This window comes from Volvox carteri (assembly GCF_000143455.1).
Source record: "Volvox carteri f. nagariensis unplaced genomic scaffold VOLCAscaffold_30, whole genome shotgun sequence".
In the NCBI taxonomy this organism is placed as follows: Eukaryota; Viridiplantae; Chlorophyta; class Chlorophyceae; order Chlamydomonadales; family Volvocaceae; genus Volvox; species Volvox carteri.
The window spans coordinates 471218-486007 of NW_003307573.1; the positions used below are offsets into that span (position 1 = coordinate 471218).

The 14790-nt window shown below is 53.8% G+C and overlaps 2 protein-coding genes across 2 annotated transcripts in view; both read right to left on the reverse strand.

Annotated features, from left to right (window-relative positions):
* VOLCADRAFT_93195 (uncharacterized protein) overlaps positions 1–6117 on the reverse strand; it is a gene marked incomplete at both ends in the record, with an annotated part of 17075 nt that extends 10958 nt beyond the window's left edge. The window contains 10 exons of the mRNA XM_002952528.1: positions 318–434; positions 1436–1535; positions 1914–2011; positions 2404–2505; positions 2674–2853; positions 3224–3304; positions 3833–3976; positions 4616–5413; positions 5704–5785; positions 6002–6117. Coding sequence (XP_002952574.1) covers positions 318–434; positions 1436–1535; positions 1914–2011; positions 2404–2505; positions 2674–2853; positions 3224–3304; positions 3833–3976; positions 4616–5413; positions 5704–5785; positions 6002–6117 — 1818 coding nt within the window. The remainder of the gene's footprint in view (positions 1–317; positions 435–1435; positions 1536–1913; positions 2012–2403; positions 2506–2673; positions 2854–3223; positions 3305–3832; positions 3977–4615; positions 5414–5703; positions 5786–6001) is intronic.
* Positions 6118–10241: 4124 nt separating this feature from the next.
* The window catches only part of VOLCADRAFT_93196 (uncharacterized protein), a gene marked incomplete at both ends in the record, with an annotated part of 7830 nt that continues 3281 nt past the window's right edge, over positions 10242–14790 (reverse strand). The window contains 10 exons of the mRNA XM_002952529.1: positions 10242–10346; positions 10692–10836; positions 11287–11426; positions 11673–11686; positions 11785–11839; positions 12651–12681; positions 13201–13282; positions 13531–13539; positions 13911–13998; positions 14323–14445. Coding sequence (XP_002952575.1) covers positions 10242–10346; positions 10692–10836; positions 11287–11426; positions 11673–11686; positions 11785–11839; positions 12651–12681; positions 13201–13282; positions 13531–13539; positions 13911–13998; positions 14323–14445 — 792 coding nt within the window. The remainder of the gene's footprint in view (positions 10347–10691; positions 10837–11286; positions 11427–11672; positions 11687–11784; positions 11840–12650; positions 12682–13200; positions 13283–13530; positions 13540–13910; positions 13999–14322; positions 14446–14790) is intronic.

Consider the following 14790-nt stretch of genomic DNA (forward strand, 5'->3'; position numbering starts at 1 on the left):
CGGGGGGTGGGAACGAAAAGGCGGGAGTGGGTTGGAACAGAGAAGGAAGGACTTACTATACACACTCACTCACACTCACCCTCACTCACCCTCACTCACCCTCACTCACCCTCACTCACCCTCACTCACCCTCACTCACTCACACTCACTCACACTCACTCACACTCACTCACACTCACTCACACTCACTCACTCACACATAGTGACGTAGATGCGCGCATACGCATAATGACACACACACAGTGTGACACGCATCTATCTGCATACATACATACATACATACATACATACATACCGTCACCGTCCCCGCCACGCACCATCAACATGGTCATGAGGCTGAAGAACGCGACCGACATGTGCAGGTTGGCGTCGTTGAAGGTGCTCTTGGAGAGGCGAATGAAGGTGGTGGACACCAGGAAGGCCGTGAACAAAATCTGTATGTATGTGTGTAAGTACGTATGTACCATATGTATGTATGTGTATGCGTGTTTTGGAGGGAGAGGGGAAAGGCGAGGAAAGGCGGGGGAAAAGGAGAAACCTGAATTGAGAATGGCTACCTGACGCGACTGACATATATACATACATGAGGAGGGCGGGAGGGCATATAGGGACATAGCTATGCGAGAGAGGGGGTATAAGGATGTCTAAGAGAGTCGGAGGGGGAGGGGGAAACAGCTAAGGCTCTAAAGAAAGGAACCACACATACATACATACATGCTCCCGACCCTTGCGCTGTGTTTCGGCTTCGGCCCCCGGCTCTCGCGGCCCACAGTGTAATCTAAGTCATACATACATACATACGCCGACACACATCCAGAGCACCACCAACAGAAAGCAGAGCTGCCATCCAGGCGCCCAGAGCATTGACCGGGGGTAGCGGGGGTACGGCAGGGGCGGTACAAACGGCTGCGGACATAGTCGCCACGTTTCTGCGGCGGCAGCTGTAGGAGCTGCCGTACATATCTCCATGTCATGCCTACTAGTAACGCATATGAGCTCCCTTACCTTTTTTAAAATATCCTAAATCGTACAAAAAATTAAATCGGATAAGGCCAAAACGGAGCTTTCGGTCTGAAAACGATACCATTAAATAATTATAAGACGGATATCTGCAGAACTAAGGACCTCGTATTTATTTCCGTACGGTACGGGAATGGGTACGGGACCTAGGTACAATTTCCTACGCCCGTCTGCAGAAACGTGGCTGGTGCTGGTGATCCCCTCTTACCAACAGACAGACAGACAGACAGACACAGGAAATCTCTGTCTCGCGCGCTACCTGGAAACATATTTTATTACTTGTTAAAATTATTTTGAAAATATTGCTTCCTGCCCTTCTTCCTGCAATTGCCCTCTCCCCTCTCCTCCCCTCCCTTTCCCTAACCTCCCCCCACCCCCAAAAAACCCTAAAACCCTTCCCCCCTAAAACCCGCACCTGCACCGCCCCAGCTACGAAGAACAGACGGTTCCTCAGGAAGAGCAATAGCTCCCGAGCCGCCACCACCATCCACATGCGAAGCGGGGACAGCGCATAGCTGTACGACACGTGGCGTGTATGTGTGTATTGGGGGGGGCGCCAGGCAGGGGGGAGAAAGGGGGGTATGAACGTGTTTACCCCCGTGTCGTGTTTTTGTCGGGGGGAAAGATGTTGGGGAGCGGGAAAAGGGGGGAGGACTAGGGGTTATGGGTTACATCCCCCTCTCCCCAACAGGCAAGGAGAAGGGTTCCGGATGGGACCTTATAGAGGTCGTGTTCCCCCCGTGTCCTCTCCTGTCCTATGTTGGGTTTTGTTGTCGTACGCGGGTATGCGGGTAGATGTGTATGTATGTGGGTATCCCCCCTCCTTTCTCTCCGTCCCGTGTTTTCCAACCCTGGACTCTTTTAGGACCTCAATCTCTTCGTGTCGTACCCACCATTCCTTGTGCAGTACCATGTCCTGCAGCTCGTGGTTGTACGGCGGTACGGCAAGCTCATGAGCCAGCTGCTGACCGGGGGGGCTGCGGTCAAACTCCTGTACGACAGCAGCCGCCGTACCATCCATGGGTTAGGAAAGACGGGATAATTAAAAAAAAAGATGTGGTCACTGGGCGATGTGGGTATTGCCCTCCCTTCCCCTCCGCCACAGCCCTCCCACTCCCCTCACACATATCCCCGGCCCCCCCCCACCCGCCCCACGCACGTATATATATATATATATATATATATGTGTGTGTGTGTGTGTTTCGCTCTATCGCGTGTCTAGCTCAGGTCCTATCACCCCTCCTGGACTGTACTTGACCTTCACTACAGCTTCCAAACCCAGTGCCCCCCTCTTAATCCCTTTCCCCCCCCAGTGCCCCGACGTGTTCATATGTACGCCTGTCTGTCACCCCCCCATTGTCGTACACACTGTCGTACACTCACCTGTCGTAGCCTCCTGGGTGACAGCCACTTTTGGCCACATGACTCAGCCCGCCCTCCCTGGACTCTGTACTTGAGCTGATATTCCGGAGTGGCGGTTACTTCCTGTTGTGCGAGAGGGATATAACCGATACATACGGTTGTGCGATTGTACGGCAGGTGGTGGTGGTTTCGAGAACTCAGTGTAACCGTACAAAAAATTATCATGCATACATACATACATACATACATACACCCCCCAACACACACATACATACAGACACACCCTCGCACCTGCAGGAAATCTGGCTCTGTCTTCGTGGGTGGTGGGGCCAGTCCCAGCCGCGCAAAGAACGGCGCCACCTCCGCACGGGGGCCCAAAAACACAAGTCGACCCCCGCTCAGCAACATGACGTCATCAAAGCAGTCGTACACCTCGGGGGAGGGCTGTAGCAACGACACCAGCATTGTGGCCTGCAGCAGTAGCAGCGGATAGTCGCCGCACAAGGGGGGTTAGGAAAGGGTGACAGGGGGGTGACAGGAAAGGGTGGACGAACCACAGACGCGCGTTGCTCATAACAGAGGGGAAACGAGTGTGCTTGTGTTTTTTTTGTGTGTGTGTTTGTGTTTGTCTGAAGAGAATGAGGTGAATGTACGGCATAGGGAGGAATGATGTGCGAAGTGGGAGGCAGTGTCCTCCTCACTCAAGCGATGACTTAACATGCCGTACCTGTGTCTTGTACGGCACTGGTACATGATAGAGGTGGTTGCGATAATGATGGTGTGGTTTACTCAGGTGGGATTTTTCACTGACATTTGCCGTAGGTTTGTACGACATTCGTACCTGTGCGTACTGGCAGATGTTTCGAAGCGACTTGATGATGGCGAAGGCAGAGTTGGAGTCCAAGCCGTTCGTGACCTCGTCCTGGGATTGAAAACGTACGGCAACTCAAGAAATGTACGGCAAAGGTACGACCAAAAAACGACACATCTTTGGCGTAAAAACACATCATTGGACTCATATACACGCATATCTCCAAAAGGTCCCCCCAACCCCCAAAGTCTCTTCTAAGCCCGAAACACTTCTTTTCCCATTTTCCCCCCCCGGCCTTTTCCCCCCCTTCTCTCCCGCGTATTCGGGACCACACCCCCGTATGGTTGTTTGAAATTCACATTAGAATGTAACGATATGAAGTTAACACTCCGTTCATGTTATTTCTGACGCAGTGCCTCATTTGTGTCGTACCTCGTCCTTTTTCGTAGATCCGTACTCCCATACCTTCCACCGTCCCCCCATCCCCCCATAAACTATAACTCTACCCCCCCCCCGCCATTTTCTTCACACCGCGGGAGGGGAGGTACGTTCCCCCAAAGTAGTGGAGCGGATTTAGACTGTCCCGTCCACCAGGCCCCACAAGCTCCCCCCCGCGCCTTATCCCCCTCTCTGTCGTACCAGCATCATGACTTGCGCGAATCCCACCGCCATTTCGCCTGGAGAGGAAGGGGGTGGGGAAGAGTGTGTGAGTGTGTGTGTATGTATGTGAGTGTGTATGTGAGCGTATTTATGGGGTGGGGGCTGAGGGGTGTCCCGTGGGGGCTGAGGGGTGCACGGGCGCGAGGAGGGGGAAAGTGTGCGGGTTTTGCCGTCTGCAACACGTCCTCGTGCTGATCCTCGGAAGGGCTAGCGAGTATACACGCGCAGCAGGAGTAGCACCGCCGCCGTCACCACCACCACCACCACCACCACCGCCACCGCCACCAACAACATCAGAGCAACGCTGACAGGATTGCGACATTAGCAGCACCGGCACAAGAATCGCCACCGGCAGCAGTACGGCAGTAGCAACATTCACAGCCCGGCCAGCATGAGCAGTAGCATGACAGGTAGCATAGCAGTAGCAGTAGCAGTACGGCAGCACTCACCGCACGTCACTCGCCGTTTCTGTCCTCCGCTGATACCCTTCAACATCTCATTGCCCACCACCGTGCTCATTACGTGGTCAATACCTAACAAACGTGCAAACAACTGCCCAACGAATGTATGCGCGGGCGGGAGGCGAAGGGCGGGGAAGGGACATTGAAGTTTTTAGTCGTTGTAGGAAAACAGTAAGTCGAATTGGTTGGTCGGTTGGTTGGTTGGTTAGTTGGCACTATTTTCAAGTGTGTTAGAATGGGGATGGAGGGGTTGTGGGGGATATAGTTAGTTGCACATACATACATACATATACACACGCACCTCCACCATGAGCGTGTGGCCGTGAGGTCCGTATGCCGTACTCCACAATAGATCCAGATCCGGATCGGGGGAAATGCCGGCGGCCCTTTCGCGATCCAGCAGCAAATCGTGAAGCTCTGCACACGTATGTATGTCCACGTATTTTTGTAAGTAATAAGCAGCATTTCCCTTGTTTAGGGTTCCCATACGTTGACACGGGTTGATAGGGTTCTCATATGGGTGAAGTAGGATTTTAGTAGAATTGTGAGTTTTCGTATAAAGATGTGTTTTAGTGACTTTTCGGGATACCTTTCCTTTCCTCTCCCTTCTTTTACCTTTATTCAGTCCGGGGCCCAGGCACTCAGCTGCGAACATGAGCGTTTCCTCCACAGTCATCTCGCCAATATGCAAATCATGCTGACTAATGTACGACGCGGATCTCTCCACCGTAAAATCAGACCCCGGGATCAGTCCGTTGTACAGCAGTTTCCCGCCAACATGTAGACCCCCTGTCGTACGCCGTCCTCCGCCGCCGCCGCCACCATCGCCGCCGCCGCCAGCCCCTTCCTTTCCTGCCGCCGGCAGTGCCTGTCCTGCTAATATCCGTAATAACGTGGTTTTACCCGCGCCCGGGGGCCCCAGCAGCAGACACATCCGCCCCGGTGTCAGGCGGCCGCTCCCCGCGTCCAGTACGACACGTGATTTCGGCCCCGCGCCGACACGTGCGCCGCTTCCGCTGCCGTACGCCATGACGGACTTCATTGGGGCGATCAGGGCGCTGTCCAGGCCGGCTAGCAGCGCGGAGAGCACGGTGTGGGTCTGCGTGCGTGCGTGTGTTTTATCAAGATTTTTAAGTTTTCAAGGCTTTATCAAATTTTTAAGTTTTCAAGGCTTTAAAAAGGTTTGAAAGGTTTGAAAGGGGTTGCCGTATGGCAGGAGGTAAGAGGCGACAAATGGGGGGAAGAGGTCGTTATGATCTTGGGGGGGAAGGTATTGGACATGAGTGGGAGGGGGACATGACTTGAAGACTTGAAGATGAGATGGTGATGGTGATGATGTCGGTTGCCAACTGCCAGTCGCTAACTGTCAACCGTCAACTGACTACTTACCCTGGGGCCATGGCTGGGCACCTCCACCTCCGCTTGGAGGTCCTGCCAACGAACCTCCACTCCAGGGAAGCTGAGGCCCACCCTGTCGGTTAGTCAGTGGGTTAGATTCAGTTGGTTGGTTGGTTAGTTGGTGTAAGGGGTGTTTTTCCCCATGTAATGGAGATGAGCAGTAGCGGCGGGATCGCAGAACTTATCATTCTTTGGATTTTTTAAGGATGAAAAGCTCAAAAACGCGTGTACGGCATGTCTCCCATTCACTACCCTCAGCACCCCCAGCTTCTCCATACCCTCTCCTCACCGTTGAAGTCGCTCTGACAGGCGCTGGAGGAAGGCTAGATGTGAATCGGCCGAACTGGCGGAGCTGGCGGTGCCTTGTACGGCAGCCAGTACGGCTGCCGTATCGACACGGCGCATGCGGCTTTTCGGCTGTGTCGAACAACCACATTTTGGGGAGTCGTCCTCCGTAGTGGCCTGCTGTGGTGAGAGTGTGTGTGCGTGTGTGTGTGTGTGTATATATATGTGTGTGTGTGTGTATATGTGTTGGAAGGCACGGAGGGGAAGTGGGGAAAAAAGTGGGTGCGCGGCAGTAGTGCGACTCAGGTAGCGCAACAGTTTAGACTGAAGCAGTGCGAGATATTTCCTGGGAAGGCTCTAGGCCCTGGGCGATTTGGGCGTGGCTGTGAGCGAGCGGGCGGCATGGCGGAATTGGGTGGTTTGTAAAAGTGATACTTTACGGGAACAGCAAGCCGGTCGGCAGAAGGTGATTCTGGAGAAAGGTAAAAGTTTCATGTAATGTTGAGTCTCACAGGTCAGCTTGTGGATCACGCGCAAGCGCAAGTAATTAAAGGGTCATGAATGAGACGTACTTGTCCAGTAATCGCCGAAGAACTAGCCATGAGCTCCTCCCTATGAGCTGCACCTTGCTCGCTCAAAATTGAAAACGTGTGGACTCGTTGCTAACAAGTTAACGCCACTGAGTGTTGGACGCGCGGTAGCAATTAAGCGATAATGTCAAGCTTCAACGATTCTCCTCATCGCTCAAGGAATAGTTTCCCAGTCAATATAGAGGCTACGTATGCGAAGACAGCGCCCCTGTAATGGGCACAGCGGCTGTGGTGTACTAATTTCGCATTTAACAAGCAGCAGGCAAAGCTTGGAAAGGCCTTGCTCAGCGTTTCCTACAAAGAATTCCTATACATTAACACAAATTAAGTATTTGATAATCGCATGGCACGGGCTATAACAGCATCCAGTGAAGCCGCATTCGCATAAGCTGGAACTGTAGATTACTGTAAATTATACCAGTCATCTACCATACAAACTGCATACGCAATTCGACATCATGTATAAAATTTGTATTTGGGGTTAATTTACCGCAGATCGCAAAGCCAATGCCATTGCACTTTTGGTCCGCATGACACCGATTAGCTAATCATTGACTCGGGCAAAGATACCGTCTGGAAAATATTAGATAAATGAAATGAGATTTTCCTTATTATCATAATAACAACAATCCTGCTTTACATGCTCCTAGGTTAACTACCTACAACCGTTAGTCAACAGCGTTCGTGCACGAGACTGCATTCATAACAAATCTAAGCTTGAATAGGATAATGTTGTTACTCTTCCACTCCCTGTCACTCTCAATGCTTTAGCTTTCTGGGCTCAGAGTTACACCACGCAATAGGATGATTTCTTTCCGAATTTGTTAAGGACATGTCAAGCTGTCGACAGCAGCGCGCCAAGGTGATAACGTTGTGATACCTCCATAGCGCCTCTCCCTGTCACCACTTGCGGGCTGTCGTTGCCGGCTGTCGTTACAAAGCTTTCTGACCCGAACCGCCTTTGAAGCTTCCGCTAAATCTTTAAATGCCCAAGGTTCCGTATTGAACTTTATACAACCCTCCGTTGGCTCGTGGCTTCCGGCGCGTCAGCCAATGAACGCCGTGAACAGCCAATGAAAGCCGTGCATAGCCAATGGCCCGCCCAAGGCTCGCCCGTTTTGTAGCTTGGGCTATGCGACGGCTATGCCAACAAGGCGCAGCACATTGCCTACTGAGGGCTCATGCCTACCCCTTCCGCGATTACTGGACAAGCACGCAAGGCCATTGCCCTTAAGGCATCTTCGCTCTGGTACCTACGTTTTTAATTATTGGCGGTGGACTTTGAAATTCCTTAGTTTTCATGGGCTACGGTACTTGGGTCACAACATTTCGGACTAGGGTGACTGCATTTTGTTTGAACCCATCTACCACCCCATCTACCAAGCCTATATGTGTGCGATAGCACTCATCACGCTGCTTGTCAGCACTTATACGAAAAGGTACTGCACATTGAAATTTGCTAACTGCATGGGGGTTGGGTGGTTTTCGGCAAGACCCAAGCCCATAACACCCTGTAAGCAAGGAACATGAAGAGGCCAAACGGCATTTTTGGCGGCAACACTTAAATGTTGGACCTTTCTTAACAGCTTGGGTGTAGGGCCCCCGGCTGATTTGCGCGGGGATGATTGGTGGCGCATTACGCTACTCTCAAGCTGCCTGTGGGAAAACCCTGAGAGGGATTTTGCGACAAGGCTGGATGCACGTTGGACGTGCGAGAACACCTATAGGGTGGTGAACCCAGGGCCTTCCCCACCACCGGGGCCTTACCAGCGAGTGTGGCAAGCCCTGCTGCTGCTGGTGACCCGACGGGTCCATAACGATGACCCACATGCATAAGTGGTGTTCGAGGTGACTGCTGCTGCTGCTGCTGCTGCTGCTGCTGGTATAGCTGCTGGTGTTGGTGCTGGTAAAAAAGTACAAATTTAATATTTTGGTCAAACAGCTTATTGAAACAGCTTTTAATGGCTGCTGGACGGACCACCAAGCACTACCATGAGAGCAGGCAGCCTTCATTATTGCTATCACTGAGAGCTACTGAGACTTATCTTGAGGCCAACCTCTTGCCATGATGGCAAACTGCTGGTAGTTGAAGGGTCTTTTTTTACCCTCCATTTATGCATCCTTGCAGCTAATATAACACCGGATTTGGTGATAATGTTACTACGGCAATCAGAAAGAAGAATTCGCATTAGTTCACCTGAAATGTTCTAAAAAAAGAATTATTAAATGTGCGTTTTTTGACCCTGGCTGTTATCCCTTGATAAGGCCCTCAGGCAAAGATATTTGATCCTCACGCACCTTTCATGATGGTACAGCATGGCGGTACTCCTTACCGCCGTACACTATGCACAAACAGCAAGCATACAAGGTTAAGGCACGCATGGACAGATTTCAATGCAAGCGTGCAGATGCCACCTCCCCACATACCTGGCATGTAACAACATGTTCCCCGGCAGGCAATCGCCTTGCAGATGTCGTACATGTGCAGCCTGAATTTTTAAAAGGACTGCTGTACGACGTCGATTGTGTCTTTCGGACAAGATTTCATTTACTTCGTGCTTGCGCCGTACACAGGATTGCTTAGGGCAGACGACAGGCTGATCATCACCATCGCGCGGCGGACCACCACCACCGCCATCAGCATCACCAGCTGACCTCTACCACTACCAGAAATATACCGGTCTTAACTACCGATCTAACCGCTAATGTCGTACAAACATCTTCCCCTCCCACACGAACGCTGTGCTACCCCTTCCTCCCCGTCCTCCTCCTCCCCTCTCTACTTCAAACCACATCAGCACCCAAGCCCGCGCCCGTGCGCTTCCGCTCAAAATGGCATCAACGGCGGATTCCGGGTGGCCGCCACTGCCGCCGTCAGCAATCGCCAACGTGCGTCTCCGCCAACGTCGACGACAGCGCGCAAGTCAAGCTGCCTGGGGACTCTGGCGGACTTGACGGCGGTGGCGGTGGCAGTGGCGGCGCCGTCAGCGCCGCCCATTCAATGCAGCCGAATCATCAATGATGCACGACAGTGATTAGTCAGCTTCTCCCCCCCATCCACACACACACTCCCCCTTTCAAACCTTAACAAACACATAAACAGGTAAATCACACATGGGCATGCCAGACTCCGGCCGTTGGCAGTTAATTACAGTTAGTTGCAGTTATCACCTATGTACGATTGGTGATATCTCTCAGGCGACAGAAACATAATGTATGTGTCCACAATGTACATGTCCTTGACGACCTCACCTCATACCTCACCTCGTACTTCAAGTGCTACCAAGGACACATCCCCCCGCCGCCCTCACATACCCCCTCACGTGATTTAGCAGTAGAGTGCTCAACAAAGCCCTGGAAAGGGTGGGGGGAGAGAAAGAGGAAGTCCCGCTGCTGCTGCCACTACTGCCACTACTTGCCACTACTTGCCATTACTGCCACTACTGCCACTACTGGCCACTACTGCTGCTACTGCGGCCGCCGCAGGTGCGCTCCTGGCGCCGCAACAACCCATTCAGTCCTCCATGGCGCCCCCCCCCGCACCGACCCCGCACCGGGCAGGGAGCACTGTAGCCGCTAGGCATGTGCGCCATCCCGTGACTGCCACCCCGGTTCCGCTCACATCAAAAACGTTGTTTACATCAAAAATGTTGTTCACATCAGCTCAGCCACCCGCCGCCGCGCCGCCTCCTCCACTTCCCGCTTCTGGGCGCGAGTCTGGTCGCTTGGACCTCCGTGATCCTGGGCGTTGCGCCGTACCTGCACGACACATGCCGTACGTAACTTTTTTTCGCACCTCACGAGCTGCACACCGTACACGTGCACCACCGTTCTCCATGCATAAATACACGCGGCCTATTTGACCTCTCCCCTAACTCCCACCACTTTTTGACTCCCTTGTACGGCAAACCCATCAAAATCCCGTACCAGGCTCCGTACCAGGCAACTCGTCATGGTTCACCCCCTTGAGCCAGACCCCCCCAGATCCCCGCATCCAGTAATATCAACCATCCCCTAAAAGACAGGAACACATCGTACGAACATACACGCTTCAGTACGTGTTCCGCACACACACACATACACACACAGGCGCCACGCGCTCACCAGCACCCCCCTCCCCGCGAAGTTGTCCAGGTCCTGGGGGGAGGCCTCGTGCCGCTGGAGCAGCGCCCGACCCACCGCCACGTCATCTGCGCCGCGCTCGTACTGCAGAGGGCCAAAATTCTCCACGCACAGCTCCACGCCGTACCTGCCATCAGTTGTACAGTCGTACGCTTATAAGCTTGGAGCGAGAGATAAATACAGATGCAGTCACCGCTCCCGCCTCGATCGTACACACGCATCAGCACATACATACATACATACAGATATATGTAGGGCCCCAACTGAGTGGCCGCTGGTTGAACTCCAGGACAGCGAGGACTGCTACAGCTGCTGCTACAGCTACTGCTACTGCCGGGAACAAACACATGCAAACACGCGCACACATTTGGACAAACAAAATGTTGTGAAACAGTAAATTGAGAGACCTTAAAGCAGCAGCAGCAGTAGCAGTAGCAGTAGCAGCAGTAGCAGCAGCAGTAGCAGCAGCACAAAGATGACTTAGTGTTCTCCCGCCTTATCCCACATGCACATCACCACTAACACACCACCACATGCACATCACCACTAACACATCACCACCACCACCACTACCTACCTAGGACTGGTGGGCCTGGCAAAGTCCACCTCCACACACGCCGTGAGGTAGGCGCTGACCGCATGCCACACGCGCGCTCCCACGGCCGCAGAGGCGCACTGACTGCCCACACGCCCCTTGAGGAGCCAGTTCTTGTTGATCTGGAAGGAGGTGGGAAAATGGGAAGAAAACGTGGGTAGGTGTGTGTGTGTGTGTGTGTATGTGTGTCGGGGGGAAGGGGGAGGGGGGAGGGGGGAGGGGGGAAGACAAACAAACCGCGAACGAGTGAAGGATAGATGCCTGTCAAGGATTCGCCAAAGTGATACGACAGAGTGATACGACAGAGTGATACGACAGAGTGATACGACAGAAGTGTGTAAGTAATTTTAAAAAAGGAAGTCGCTAACCCGTCGCGACCGACCTGTGAAGGGATCGTTGTCGGGGGAGGAGGGAAAGGGGGGAGCGTGTGGGGCCAGAGTGGACGGAGGGGTTATTGAAGTGGTGTGTTTTAATGCGCACGTGTATGTGTGTATTTGTATACGTGTGTATGTGTTTGTACGTGATGAGACCCCAGCTGCGGGATGTGAGAGGGTGACAGTGCTGAGAAGGGAGAGTTGACGCACATCGGGGGAAGGGGGGGGGGGAAGACGAAACACAGACGAGCGGGATGGGGGGTTAGGGGGTTTGGGTAGGGGGGTGAGAGGGTGGGGAGGGGGGGAATCAGCTTTATTTCCCCAAGTGAAGCAAGGTCGTCGGCGCCATGATGAAGATGTAGCAATACGGTCCACCGGGTACCGTGTGGCAAGTGCTTAGGGTGGCAAGGTACGACGGTGAAGTACAGGTCAGGAAACGACCCAATTATGTCCCCAACTGAACAACTGTAAAAAGAACCCCTGGCCTAACTGAACTAACGAACATGGCCAAGGTGTCACGTACCTATTTCCCTCGTGTGATGCTGCCGATGGCAAACCCCGGTGCCCCCGATGCGCACTTGAACCCACCATCATGCGCGGAAAATGTCACATCATACATACATACATACATACATACATACATCATACGCAAATATAGACATACAGACATACCTGCCAAGAAACCGCTAGGTTAATGGAAGGGGCAGAGGCAGGAGTAGCAGCATCAGGTGTAGCAGTAGCAGTAGCAGCAGCCGTGGGGTTATTGCTGCTGCCTGAAATGGTGGTAGTGGCGGTGGTCGTGGCCGTGGTGGAGGTAGGGGTGGATGAGGCAGATGGTGGTGGTTGAATAAGTCGTTGCGTCCCGGCGGGATGCGAGCTGTCCAAGGTTGAGGTGGTGGTGGTGGTTGCTGTTGGCCCAGCGGCGGTTGTCAGTTGGAGGCCAATGTCAAGGTAGTTGGTGATGCCAACCACCTCATCCTCCTCAAACGGGTTAACCACCTGCCTGCGGTTAGCGCGGTTAGCACCCAAGGGCGTGTGGGGTGAAGGGGTGTGTGTGTGTGTGTGTGTATGAGTGGGGGGTTGACGTGTATGTTTGGCAAAACAAAGGGGGGGAGGAGGGTGTTACTCCTGACCCTCCATTCCCCCCCCGACTCCGACCGCCACGCCCTTATCCACACACTCTTTTCTCTCTTCCTTATACCCATCCACCCTCTCTCTCTCTCTCTCTCTCTCTCTTTTCCTCCCTTCCTTTCTCTCTCCCCCTCTCTCTCTCTTTTCCTCCCTTCCTTTCTCTCTCCCCCTCTCTCTCTCTTTTCCTCCCTTCCTTTCTCTCTCCCCCTCTCTCTCTTCGCACATTTGGCGGGGGGAGTCACCGACTCACTGGAACAGACTGAGCCCTAAACCACCGGCCATGAGTGCCGCGCCCTCACCGCACATGTCGCTCATAATCCCAGTTCACATCATTAAAACACACACGCGCACACATACACACACATGCAGACATACACACGCTCTCACTCACCTTGTAACGGCTACATGTTGGAAGAATGAAAATGTGAGTGGACCCCCCTCCGCCATTTCCACGGAGGCGGTGAAGGGGGAACCTAGGGGAAAGGGGGGGGAGAGGGCTTTGGAGGCGTGTGTGTATGTTGTGCAGGAAGGCCACGCAGTTGGTTGGGTATGCTTATTACCGTTGTGCCGTTACCAGTAACCACTAACCAGCACGAAACAGTTATCATGGTGTTGTGGTGGTTGTGGTGGTCGTTTGATGCAACCATCACTTGAAACCCCAAAAACGTCTAAAACAAACACGAACACACAAAATACACGTCCACCTCAACCCCCACCTCACCTGCCGCTCCTGGACGAGGCGGCGGTGAATACGACAACAGTACGGACGCATGACTCCGAAACCACGACTTCATCCCTGCTAAAGAGGAACTACCGCCGCCGCAGCTGCCGCCGCTGCGGCTGCTGCTGCCGCCATCACTGTCGCCGTTACTGCTTAGATTTGTAGGATCTGTCGCTACTGGCGGCGGCGCCCCCAGCGGCGGCCGCAGCTCCGGCAAGCAACTCGGCAAAGCTGATATAGCCTGCCGTACGGGTAGTTGTGGTGACAACTGTAGACCCAGTGTCAAGCCATACAGGCGGCCAGCCTGCAGGAAGGAGGACGATAATGGCACTTACAACGACGCGTTCTGTACGGCACTCGTCGTACGGCAGGCGTCGTACCTACCAGCCACAACTTGTCCAGGTCACCCCGTCGGGGGATGAAAATGGCGCCGGCAGTTGCATTAGTTGAACTGTACCGCACTCCGACCTGTAGCGGGGGCAGCAGCATGGACAAGCAATGTATACGACCTCCACCGCCGTACACTGTGCCGTACACATGGACACACACACGCTGAGGTTTGGCACGTAGCCCCCCGCACCCACATACGCATAATGATGATTCATGCTGGCGGGGTGCCGGTGATGTGGTTGAGTTAAATAGCCGCCAGTGTACAGCACTTAACGGAACCACAATAATAAGCCTTCCACAAACCACACACAAAACACACACACGGACGCACATACACCCCCAAAACACACACACACACACACGCACGTCCCCTTTCCCTCCCCTTCCCGCGCACACCCCCACCTGCGCTGCCCCCTCCGCCGCCGCCGGCCCCCCCCTCCGCTCCAGGGGGGCCACCATGAAGGCCCCCAGTCCGGTGCCCGGATGCAGGTAGCTGCCACGAACACACACGTCACCCCGGGGGGACTGAGGACGACCCGAGTGTGTGTGTGGGGGGGGGTGAGGGGAAGGGGGGTGAGGGGAAGGGGGGTGAGGGGAAGGGGGGTGAGGGGAACGGGGGTGAGGGGAAGGGGGGTGAGGGGAAGGGGGGATTCATGCGCAAGAATCTCAGAAATGAACTGCCGCGTCCGCAAAGGGGGGAGGGGAGTTTTTTTTTTATAAAAACACCTAAACAAATCCGGAACAGTTCGGAAGGAATGTCGCTGTTAGAGGCGTCCTAATAACCCGTAAATACGGCAAGTACGGAATGTACTACGTGGGGCGGACGAGAGCGAGGGCTCGAAGAGGGAGTGGGCGGTTTATTGCTAACCA